The sequence below is a fragment of the Gopherus flavomarginatus genome, chromosome 3 (genome assembly GCF_025201925.1).
Source record: "Gopherus flavomarginatus isolate rGopFla2 chromosome 3, rGopFla2.mat.asm, whole genome shotgun sequence".
Classification (NCBI taxonomy): Eukaryota; Metazoa; Chordata; order Testudines; family Testudinidae; genus Gopherus; species Gopherus flavomarginatus.
The window spans coordinates 31491396-31504275 of NC_066619.1; the positions used below are offsets into that span (position 1 = coordinate 31491396).

Genomic DNA, 12880 nt, shown 5'->3' on the forward strand with positions numbered 1-12880 from the left:
AATAGGTCTTTACATCTTTGTTTTTAAGTGCCTTCATGCTGAGAGATGAGTTGTAGAACACATCTTAGGTCTCATTACTTTTCCTTCTAATTTAGTATATAACATAAAGGTGCAGGAATGCTTCCTCTGCAAATTATTATATACTCTTAGGCTATGCCTTCTAAAGGTTTTAATCATCCTGATACTCTTATAATAGCTAATACTTATTTTGTGACATTAACATTATTTAATCCAGTGTTTCCCAAACTTGGGACACCGCTTGTATAGGGAAAGCACCTGGCAGGCTAGGCCAGTTTGTTTACCTGCTGCATCCGCAGGTTCAGCTGATTGCAGCTTCAGGCCCTTGGCCTGCGCCGCTTCCAACAGCCCCCATTGGCCTGGAGCACCGAATCATGGCCAGTGGCAGCCGCGATTGGCCAGACCTTTGGATGCGTCAGGTAAGCAAACTGGCCCGGCCTGCCAGGGGCTTTCCCTACACAAGCGGCATCTCAAGTTTGGGAAACACTGATTTAATCAATATAGTTTTATAGATACATGTGTGATGTTGCACTCCATATTCTTTTTGGAAATATGCTTATAATATGAATATGACATAACTGAGATATACTTTATGCAAGATGGGTCTTGTAAGGTATCATTGGAAAGGTATGGTATCATTATAATTCACTGAATGTGATTATCCAATTGGTATGCATGTACCATTTCTGTATCTAAAGTTAGGAATATGGACTATATAACAATTATAACTGGGTATATATTGGGAAGACACCCACCAGACGACAGGCCATCAGATTTGATGGGCCACAAGGAAGGAACAACAAGACCATAAAGAAACTAATCTCTCCTCCTCCTGGGAGGTTTCTGTCTGGGGATGTAACTGTGACATACTAGGTCAGGTGGTCTTAGCACCTAATACTGAACATTACCTGGGACTTCTTGTAACTTTCCACTGGAAGGGAAGTGGGGGGGCAAGTTTGGTAAAACAAAGGATTCCCTTCTCATGTAAATCCCTATTTAAGGGTGGAGAGGAAGGCAAACGGGACTCCTCCGCTCCATGGTCTGTCTGCCCAAGAAGAAAGATTACAAAAGGCACCTGAAGGAGAAGGCGGGGGTGGGGAGGAGTCCAGACTGAGACAGGAGTCCAGTCTGAAAAGAAATATAACTGGAACTCTGAAACACAGAAACTTTGCAATCTGCCTAAAATAACATTTAGGGTAAGAAATTACATTTTGTAACCTGTTTCTTAAGTATATTGAGCTTTACTTGTGTACTCTGTTTTATTTGTTCAGTAATCTGCTTTGTTCTGTCTATCTCTTATATCCACTGAAAATTCACCTTTTATAGTTAATAAACTTATTTCTTATTTATAATATAACCCAGTTTATGCAGTTTCTAATTGGGGGACAAGAAGTGTGCACATCTCTCTTCACATTGAGGCAGAGAGGGTCAATTTTTATGAGCTTGTGCTGTGCAGATTTTACTATACAGCACAAAACAGTATTATTTTGGGTTTAATCTCCCAAAAAGGAGTGTGCTCATGAGTGCTGGGGGAGTCCTCTCACACACAGCTTACTTCAGTCTATGTTTGCAGTGGAGTTTGGCCCTACCTATGTGTGTGTGCTGCAAGAGGCCAGAGAGCCTAATTCAGCAAAGCAGGGAGAGGAAACCCAGGCTGATAGAGCAGGGGAGGCTCAGTGAAATACCAGTGCATCAGGTGGCATCCCAGAAGGTGGTCCAACCCATCACAGTATGATCACTTAATTGCATAGTATCTTGACATCACAGGAAGCTGTTGAAGTCCAATTAATTCACTTGAAGGTCTTCTCACACTGCTTTTCACCATTATGAGACAGTAGAATCTGTGTTAGTAGTATGGAGAGATAAAAATATCTTTTTGGCCAAACCATACCCCCTTTTGAAGAGAGGTCAAAGCCAGTTTAGGCACATTGTGCAGGCTGTGGAAATCCCAATTTGTGGTATGGAAGTATCTTGAAAATTTGCATTTCTGCATTGTAGCGGATATAAATTGTCTTATCAGCAGTTTATCTTACATCCACAGCATAGATCTGTTAGACCCCCAAGTTGGGCCCTAGGGCCAGACAGCAGGTGCTCCGGCCTCCACCCCCCAACGGAATTTTCCCCCAGCCCCCAGAACTGCCACTGATCACATAGCTGCTCAGAAAGCAGAACTTGTAACAGGAAACAGCACCTTGCGGTCGGCCGACCTGAGGAGGGGAAGTTCCCCTCACGACGGTTGCTTCCTGGGTAGAGATGCTGGGGGCCGATTGCCTCCCTTGTATGGGCATGAGCCACTCGCGACCCTGCAATTGGCTTATTATAAATTATGACGAAAAATTCGTTATATATTGTTGGCCCCCCCCCGGGGACGGGCAGAGAGAAATCGAATTCCCGTCGAACCGTATCCAGGCTTGATCACCCTGCAGTCTCTCTCCGGGCTCACGCGTTCCCTGAAGCCTGACAGCTTGCCGGCCGTAATGAAACTTTTGTGGTTTGTATGTGTAAGTAAGATTAGCTGTTAAGGATATCTGTATATCTGTACTGCTAGATAAGAGGCAGAGACTGGTTCCAGCCGCCCCAAGGCTCCTGCTAGGGGAAACCCGTTGACCAGGAAACCTTGAACGCAAGGGGGACCAGTTGAGCCTCGCAATTTGTGTTTAATAAGATTAGTTGCTGCATTTATGATTACTAATAGCACCAATATCACTTTTACTAACCCCTGGGACGACCTGAATAATTACTGGGACTTAGAAAAATACCAGGGCCAGCTTCTATTTGTAATTGTAGTGTTTGTCTTATTTGTTCTAGTATTATATTGTAAGCCCAAGCTGTAACTAATTGTGTTATCCCTTATCCTTATCTGTGACTCATTTAATAAATCCTTAATCTTTAACACTACGACTGATTGCTTGCGTTATCCCCGTCACTACCCTTGGGCACTTGTCACCTCCCCCCAGGGCATCCAGTGATCGAACCTCCGCCCTATTCCAACGCTCATTACCCGGTAGATAACGGGCACCTGGTGGCCATATCGGTGGAGCAAGGGGCGAGAGCAATCTGTAATCAACAAGATCGCATGGAAGAATATATAGTCCATTCAGAGTTTATTCCTCTTACTCCTTTCCTGTAATCTAGTTATGGTGATTACTAATAATACGGTTGTTCATTTGGCCTTACCTCAGACCATCTTTGTGAGGGGTGAAAAATGAATCTGAATACTAAACATTCAACTCCCATGTTTGTGGAGCGTGGTTAGTAACCTGATAATCCTTGAGCATTTTTGTGATACTTTACGATACTCTCCAGCCACTATGTGTTTAGCTTTGGCCTCTCCTAAACTTAAAAGTTACAAATGTTTGATAGAGAATATCTATGGCAATAAATTAAGTATGAGTGGAAATTAACAGTGCTCAACTTGCACTGGAAATGTTCCTCTTTCCTGAAAAAATCATTTTGTATAAAACTTGAATAGTTTTTAAAAAGTTTCTCTTCCATACAAAAGTATAGCATGTTGGGTCTGCTTCATGTAATGTGTAATGCTGGCATTAATTTTGTCTTCAGAGAAAGACCCTCTGTGCAGATTGCCAACAGGCAAAAGGACTACTGATATGATGGCTAAATGATTTCGAAATTAGTAAAATGGTGAATTAGTCATCTAAAATTTATATAAGATAATTAAAACCAAGTAGAATGATTCAGACCATAAAATAATATGACTGCAGCTGAGGTCACTGGCTTTGCTGCATAAATTCATATGTTCGGTTTACAACAGTAAATGAAGAACATAGAATATTTTGATTCTTCATGTACTAGTTTATCCCAAGAGAATCCTAGATTCTAAGATCTAATATGAACATAGGCTCTTCTATTTCTTTGCAACATGTTGTCTATGGTAATACCTGCCATGTACCGTATACATTTAGGTATCTGATGTACTTTCCTTTAGGTAGTGGGATATTGAGATAGTAGTAGTTTCACACTGAACCAAATGGCCAAACCTGTGCATTTTTATTTCACCAGGATATCAGTTTATTCATCATGTGCAATACATTTGTCATGTGAAAGCAATGTGCAATTTCCATAAAAATACTGATGAGGAACTTCTGTGGTCCCATTTCCTTCTTATTCATTATATTATAGTAGCCTGTAGAAGTCCCAGTCAGGGATCTGGGTACCAATGTACTAAGTGCTGTACTAACAAGTGGCAAATGACAGTCCCTGAGCCTCAAAAGACAGTCCCAAAGAGCTTCCATGACATTAAATACTAGGTTCAAACATCTCTTGAATGGATCTATGCAAATATAAAACCATAATTTCCTGGAATTAAAAGCAATGCATTTTTCATGTTGAATCTCTTGGCCATAATGTGACATGAAACAGGTAGTTTCTTGTATGTATTTAATGTTGTCATTATCAATTGCTTTGAAATGGTTTCCACAAAGCAGTCTTCTTGACCACATTACAAGTGTTCATACTCAACATAATTCCAGTGGAAAAAATGTTTGTTTGTGCATGCGTGTGTTCGGTGTTGCTCTTTTCCTTCTAAAATTTAATAAGAAATTAGCAGTGGGTAATAATCCCAGACAGTTAATTTAAGAAAGCTAAATAATGACACCTGGTACTTTAAGAGATGGGGTAACCTCACCTCTGACTTCAGAAACCGGTCCTAAATTTGCTGTGATTCATTTAATACAGAGCTTTGCCTACATAACTGACATGAAGTTGGAGTCTACTTCCATGTACAAATGTTTTTGCACTACTGCATCTTACTAACCTTACTTGAACTTTAAAAGCTTTAGAGTTTTGGATAAAGACTTTAAAATGTAGGGTATTTTTCTTTATCCAACATTTACTTACAAAGTGAGTTCATGCTCTTTCTCCTAAAGCCCTTCATTCTTTCATCAAACATGCTTGTTTTAAATTCATTTTTTCCACTGTATAAGCTAGGTGGACCTAGACACTTACAGGAAGAATCTAAAGCATTTGGTTGTTATTAGAGTGATGATAGCTGACTCACACATGCAAAAAATTAAAGAAACCTTACAAATGTTCAAGTGATTTTTGTTTTGTTTTGGGGCTATGGAGCGCCAAACCACATCCTGTAGTATACATGGAGCTTTTCCATTTTTTGTTTTTATTATGAAGTATCATTTAAGGCTAATAAAACAATCAAGGACAATATTTGTATTCTCTATTCCCAGCATTTTATTATTTTTTATTTAAATATAACATACTGTACATTGTTGATCAGCCTTTAAAAAAAACAAAAACAAAAAACCCACCCTCTTCAACTTGATCAGGAGTCTCCTCTTATGGTAAAAGGAACTCTAATACTCTGGGAAGACTGTCTGCAGCACAATTCTACCACACTAAATACCAGAGCATGCCTATAGTGCAGGCCATCATTTTCCTTCAAGAATGTTTTATTTTTGTTAACCATCAGGAACCAACCATTCGTTCCACAGAATGGCTCCTGTCCCCACCTCTTCTCATTTCAGAAAAGTGATATTTTCTATTCTTGGCCTCTGTGAGCAGCGACATGTTTTGCTAGAAGCTGTTTTAGTGTTTTGAAATCCTGTAATTATGAACGTTTACATATACACTCCCCTAAGTCATGTAAATGGTTCTGTGAAATGAGAACCTAGTTTGTACCATAGATGTTGTTAAAGTGGTTATCCAATACTATATTTTCTCAACCACACATTTAATTTTTGTTGTGGGTGGTCCATTATACATTGTCATATGCAATTATTACTTTAAAAATTTAAACAAGAAAACCTCCCTCTTAATATGACAAGTTTTGCTTTTCAGTCTCAATTACAAATTTAATTTTAACATCTGAAATTCTACTGTAGGTAGATTTTTTTAAAAATCTCATTCATCAACAAATAGGTTGGAAACCAAATACCATGAAATGCAATGTTAGCTACAAGCCAAAATATTGTGCCTGAAATGCACTTTTTTGTTATAAAACAGCCAACTTTTTTGGAGGAACAGGAAATACAATCTGACTGTTCTTTGTTTTACATGTTATGGGAAAGCTGCTGCTACTGCTTTTTTTTTTTAATACACAGCTAATACTTAAATAACGATTAACATTGGAAGTGCTGGTTAAGCATTGACTCAAATAAGTTATAGACGATCACAAGAACACCAGCCTTTCTACAGGTAAAACTTTAGTGTTTTTTTTTAAAAAAAGACACATTTATCAAGACTCTCCTTTGTATCAAAATACAGTTTCCAAACAATAAAAATAAAACCAACTTTTTCCCAACAATACTGAAGATAGAACTGCACATCAATATAATCTCATAGTTATCACTTAAAGTATTCAGAAAAAATATTATACTACTTTTTTTTTCTCACTACAGACACTGCAGAGAAGTTTATGCATTTATTTAGTGGAATACAATGTGAAGACAGTGGTACATGTTGGCTGATGTACTGTTTTCTATTCATCTGCTCTAACAAAATGAATCTCAGTACGGTTATATTGATGAGCTATCCATAGCTCTCTACATTTACAGAAATAAGTAAAGCAAAAAACAAACCTTATATTCTTTTAGGATGACCAGACTTCATAATAGGCTTAAACTCATTTGCTCAAATTAAGCCATGGGAATAGTAACATTACATAAAAAGTGCCTGATGTGTTTTTTGAGCATTCATTTATTGTAATGGATATGAAAGATATTCTAACTTGAGATACGGATGCTGTTTTTAAGCTGGCTCTCATAATATTATATGCATGTGAAAGTAGTCTCTGATAAATGCATGATCATGAATATCCTATGATGTTTATTCAGGAAATACTCTCAATATATGTCTGAGACTCTTCAAGCTGTTAATGAGGACAATTTGGTTGAATTATGCAGGTTAACTGAATAAAGACTGCAGGAGTGTGCTCTTTTTGGACTCACTTTTCGGGAGCCAAATGTTGCTGTCAGGTGCTTCCAATTCCACAGGATAATTCTGCTTGTATTTAAATGCATGCAACATTGCAATCTCATTAAAATCAATGGACTTAAGCCGCATTTAGGGATGTTTCCAAAGATCACTAAAGGCAATGAAAAGATTCCCATTAACTGCAATGAATTTTGGATCAGACCCCTAAGTAAGACTTTACATTAATCCCAAATACAAATCAATGGGATCTGAATTACATACACATGCCAAACACGAGTGCACCTGAGTACAGATTTGGCCCTCTCCATCCATTTCATACAAGCAACAAAACCCTCCTGACAATGTATTCCTTGAAGTTTGTTTTTGAGTGATGGCAGGTAGGATTCACAAACATAAACACATCCAATGTGTGTGATAAATCTGAGCACTGCTTCAGGTCCTTTTGCTTAAGTGCAAAACAGTTTAGAAGAAAACAGATTGGACATATTCACTGCAATGCTGACTTTACCTTAAAGACTTGTCAGTTTCCTATTCTCAGGCAGTCAGTAAGGTTTTGAAAGTTTACTATATCAACCCCTACAAGAAAAGCTGAAAAAAGGGGGAAAAATAAGGAAGCAACCGAGGAAATCATTTAAAACCAAAAAAAGATATTTAACATCCTATTAAATAAATAACTTAGAGAAAAATAAAAAGGAATGAAGTTAGAATACATGGGCAAACCATACTATTTATTTTGTTAGAATAGTTTAACTCTAATATGCTTATATTTCTTAATCCTATCCATTCTTCCATGAGGCCACTCCAGAAACTTCTTTATTTGTGCATATGACCCAAGTGCTTCCAGTAAATGCTTGCGTGTTTAACTGTTCATTGGATCATTAGGCTTGAATGAGCAATGAAGGTCTTTGATATGAGTTAGTATTCCATAAATAACTTTTCCCAAAGATCATTCAACAGATTGTCTCACGTCCTGCAAGTTCTATCACAGAGATAAAAAAACATTATTCACACTGGGAATAGTTCCCATCCCATTTGATCCAGCTTGTATCTTGATTATAAGATATGACACAGAACTAATTAAAAGTCCTTCATGTGCCAGCAATGAGCACAAAACCTTCAAAGGCTTCCCCCCCTTTTTCAAACAGGCAGACGTCTGCACTGTTTCTTTGCCTTTACTCTTCAAGAGGATTACCAAGTATACTTGACAAAAGAGCCTTTGGTTCAACTGCATCAATAAAACAGTTCCTTCATCTATGACATTACTACCATTGGAAGGAAGTGAGCTGAGGTGTTTTTCCTCCTTGTTTTCTGTCCTCTCTTTGTAGCTCCTCTTCCATTCAAGGCCACAAACATTTGTCTTCCATTGTGCTTCCAATTTAAGGATGCGTATGTGTTGTATCCATTTTCTTCTATTCTTTCCTTCAGTTTACAATCGCTGTTAAATTCTTTCTGTAAATAGAGAAAAATGAACCGGCCACTTCAGAATATAAAGACCTTTTTAACATCATTGAGGATAAAATAATATCGTATACAATAATAACCTGAAGAATTCCAAAGTGCTTTACAAGTTTTCTACATAATCTAGCTGATTATTATAAAATTATAAAGTTTGCTTATTGAAATATTTAATTGCATGCACATTATAACACATCAGTTATGCTACAAAATAAAAATGTAACCGATTGGGCAATAAATAATTATATATAGTAATAAGAGTATATAATTCACCCACTAGTGAAATGCAGCCACCTCTCGGATGGGACATGGCAGCAATACTACATCAGGTTCTTAATTATAAGGTTTCTCTATGTAGCAGTTATGGACTCATTCACCATGTTGCACTTCTAAGCAAATGCAGTCTTTGAAGTGTCTTGATCCAGGTTATTGGTAGCACATGTTAAATGAATCTATAAACTGTAAAATTTAAACTGTAAAGGCTCATTTAAACTAAAGTCCATTCATGCCACTGTGGCACTGAAAAGGAGACTTTAAGTGGCTGCAAATCACTCTGGCAGTGTAAATGGACCTTAAGGCCCCTTTAACATGCCAGTAGGGTATAAAGGGCCTTTCCATAAATAAGGATCAGGACCTGAAAGACTTCAGTGCCTGGCCCAATATGCATATTGTAAGAATGTTCACTGTGAACCTAACAAAATTCTGCACACACACTTCCAAGGATGAATGGTTTCCATTTTTCAAGAAAATTGGTATCAGTTTGCTAGGAGAGGATGTAAAACATAAAAGGCAAGTATGTTGTCATGGGAGGCTAATTGTTCCTGTAATATTTACCATACACAGATCTGCTTTTCAGGAGTGATGACAAGAATGTCTTTAATAAACAAATAGCTTCCATATTGAAAAAAGGAAGCCATTTCAATAAAGCCACTTAAATACAAATTGGAAGTCTTTTGCAAGTAGGTCATTTGAAACCCTGCACATTGAAATGTGCAGTAAGACACAAAGCAGTATATATTTCTGTAATTCCTACATGCACAAAGCAAGTTCTTATTTACAGGGAAGCCCACAAGAACCCTACAATGGAACATGTAAACATTGACAACCTGCCTACCTACCTACATATGGTAATTCTAAGGCACCTAGTCAAATGCTGAGACTAAAATTAAGAAGAAAGAATATGCTAAAATAATAAAGTGTTATTTACGGTACAAATAAGATTATTTTGAGATGCTTTAGACATTTTATTTCTGATGAATGTTGTTAGATACTTTGAGCATTTAAAATGTAAAAACCAGCAACAAATATATAGCAGGAACATTCATATAGCAGATAGTTTAAGTGAGTCTTTAAAATAATTACATGGTTTCAAAGACATTTGAAGGTACATAGAGGCAATATATGACAACTACTTTTTATGCAATTCATATAAATCTTCATGACTTATTCCTGTAGATTTGCCTTTTTAAAAACGGATCAAGAGTTCATTATACTTAGATACAGCTAAGAACTTTCAAACCCTGGCTTAATCTTTCACGTCACCTCAGGGCTTTTCTACCCTTGAAGGCTGCAGCTGCATCGCTGCAGTACTTTAATGTATACACTACCTACTCCGACAGGAAGGGTTCATCCATCTTTCCGAGAGATGGTAGCTAGGTTGATGGAAGAATTCTTCTGTAGACCTACCGCTGTCTACACCAGAGATTGGGTAGGCTTTACTACACTGCTCAAGGATATGGATTCTTCACAGCCATGAGCGATGTAAGGATGATGGGTCAACCTAACTTTTTAGTGAAAACCAGGCCTCAGTTATAAAGTACAGAAAACATACTTTTGTTTTCTTCACACGGTTGACTGAATCAGTCACACTCAATTTGACTTTCAAAAATGCACTGAGTCGCAATATTAGTCCATTAGCAGAGTTATGTAAATGTGGAAAAACATCTCCAGGGAATATATTCTCCCTTTCCCAGAATAGCTCTTTATTTTCACCACATTTAGAAACCTAAAGACTGCTTGGACTTACTTTAATATTTCATCATTTGCTTCAATGGAGGAAAAAAAGGCAAATGGCCATTAACTTAAGCAACAGCTCTAAGCCACACTAATTCTCCTTCTGTCTGGTTAATCCTGAATCTGATAAATAAATCAAATTAAAGAGCCACTGCCCCTTTGCCTGCTCATACTAGCTGTAAAATACCAATCAAAAAGGCTGGCAAATATTTCTGATAAAAATAAAAATAACTCATTTGACTCCTTTTTCCCAGATGCAGAATTCTATTCTGATCCAAACTTTCATCCTAGTTCACAGATGATAAAAAAAGTTTTACTGGCATAAATTTGGCCATTAAACCCATTAGTGAATTATGCAGGCCATTCTAAACAATGACAGTGTCATGCTCTACCTGCAAGTTTATATATGGTCACCAGCCAATCAGGGTCAAGATCATGTGGCCACTCAGGGAGCCGGCTGAGGAATCCTAGAAGCTAGCCTACCCAAGTCTGAATTCCAAAGTAAGTCAAAGTAAGTGCAGTCGGATGGCCAGTGCTGCTTCCTGAGGACCCACTGGGCCTGGGTTCAAAACTGGTATTTGAGACCAGGGTCCTGACATGTACACTATAGATATATGCAGTGTGTGTGTAAACCAGAGTTTAGTTCATCCATTCATGGGGTTATATTACATGCAGCTGTGAAAATGATTGGTGATAATTCATATATTAAACAAACACACATTCTATCTTTTATAGGTAAGTACAGGTTTACCAAACTCTGATTAACCAAAGTTTGATTATGTTCCTGAGGATGTGATTATCCCCTCTCTACTGTATTCTTGTGCGATAATCAGTGTTGCCCCTTTGAAGCTGGTGAATCTGTAAAGCTGACCAGTATGCTGTCCAGTGCACTCTAGAGTTGGGAACCTAGTGTACAGCCTTTAAATACCTTCCAAGCTGCTGCTCCATCATCTGAAACCCCTGTTTATGAGGTTTCAGATGCTTCCCTCCAAATTATTGACAAACAGGATTGTACTGTACACATGAAAGAATAAAATACCTTTAAAATTTTAAATTTTTTTAGATTCTCTCCAAAGTGTCTGCAGTTTTCATGCTATGTTGGCTGCTATTTAGTGGGAGATGTGACCGGAACAGACACCAGAAAAGGCCATTTCCATGACGAATGCCAGCAGCCACTACCAAACTTTAGCCTAATGAACAAACCATGGTGAGCTGGCTTATGAGAGCCTGAAATTTTGATGAAGAACTCCTTGCAGCTCTAATTACTAGAAAATTACAGATAACTGAGCTAGTGCAGGGTGGGGGGAGAAAACTGTGTTATGACTCCTGCAGTCCATTTTGAAAACAAAAGCAACATACTTACAGAGCCATAGACTTTTCCTTTCTTGTTCATGGCTAAATAATAGTTGCTGTTAATCGATTTAACAGCCACAACTCCAATTTCCACAGATGTTATCTCCAATATACCTAAAATACAAAAATGAAATAAAATCAATAAATGAGAGGCTCAGCTCAAAGAATTTTATTCATTTCATTAAAGAAAGTGATCTGCCAGTTACAGGAAAAAAAAGAGATCAAATTTAAAATGAATCCCTTCAAAACATGCTAAAATTCAGTTAATATTCAGAACCAACCAACCAACAAGCTTTAGTAACATTCCTCTCCAAATCACTACAAGAGAATATACAAACATTGTTTCAATTATCATGTTTCCTTTGCTAACCCTGCATTTAAAACCCCCATAAAATACTTAAACAGTTCCACTCTTAGCATAGATTTCACTAAAAGTTATCAGAAGAGACATCTGAACCACAGCATTAAATTAAATCTATAGCATATGTCAATAGAATGTCAGATTTGCCCCAATCTTCAAAAACAGTGGTAAACTATTTATTCCTTGTAGGACATTTAGATAAACTAAATCTCTCGGCTGCACTGAGCTGATAAATTCATTTTTGGCAAGTGTGTTGACATTCTGGGATATAGTAGGACTAACCTTGACATCCACATTATCTTGGGATGGCAGAGAAACACTCTGCTCTGTTTGTAATAAAAGTGATTATCACTTTTTTTTCAAGACAGCTTTCTGCAGGGCCGCCCAGAGGATTCAGGAAGCCTGGGGCAAAACGGGGGAGTTGCGGCGCTTGTACTCACCCGGCGGCGGTCTGGGTCTTCGGCGGCATTTTGGCAGCGAGGAGCCCTTCAGTTGCTCCGCGTCTTCGGCAGCACTAAAGGGCCCCCTACCACCGAAATGCTGGCGAAGATCTGGACTGCTGCTGGGCCAGGGCTTGCAGGGCCCCTGTGGGACCCAGGGCAAATTGCCCCACTCTGCCCCCCCCCCCCCCCGCCCCGGGCAGCCCTGGCTTTCTAGGATACTGAATGGCTCAAAGGACCAGTAATGGGATACAGAGTCTTTTATCTTTAGGTTATTTTAATCCATATTGGGTTGTGAGTGTGACAAGTCACTGCCCCATGTGTGATGTTAGTG

The 12880-nt window shown here is 38.2% G+C and overlaps 1 protein-coding gene across 1 annotated transcript in view; it reads right to left on the reverse strand.

Annotated features, from left to right (window-relative positions):
• Window positions 1–5220: 5220 nt before the first annotated feature.
• The window catches only part of FGF10 (fibroblast growth factor 10), a 95844-nt gene continuing 88184 nt past the window's right edge, over window positions 5221–12880 (reverse strand). The window contains exons 3-4 of the mRNA XM_050947163.1: window positions 11756–11859; window positions 5221–8373 (exon numbers count right to left, since the gene is read on the reverse strand). Of these exons, the coding sequence (XP_050803120.1) occupies window positions 8176–8373; window positions 11756–11859 (302 nt within the window). The 3' untranslated portion in view covers window positions 5221–8175. The remainder of the gene's footprint in view (window positions 8374–11755; window positions 11860–12880) is intronic.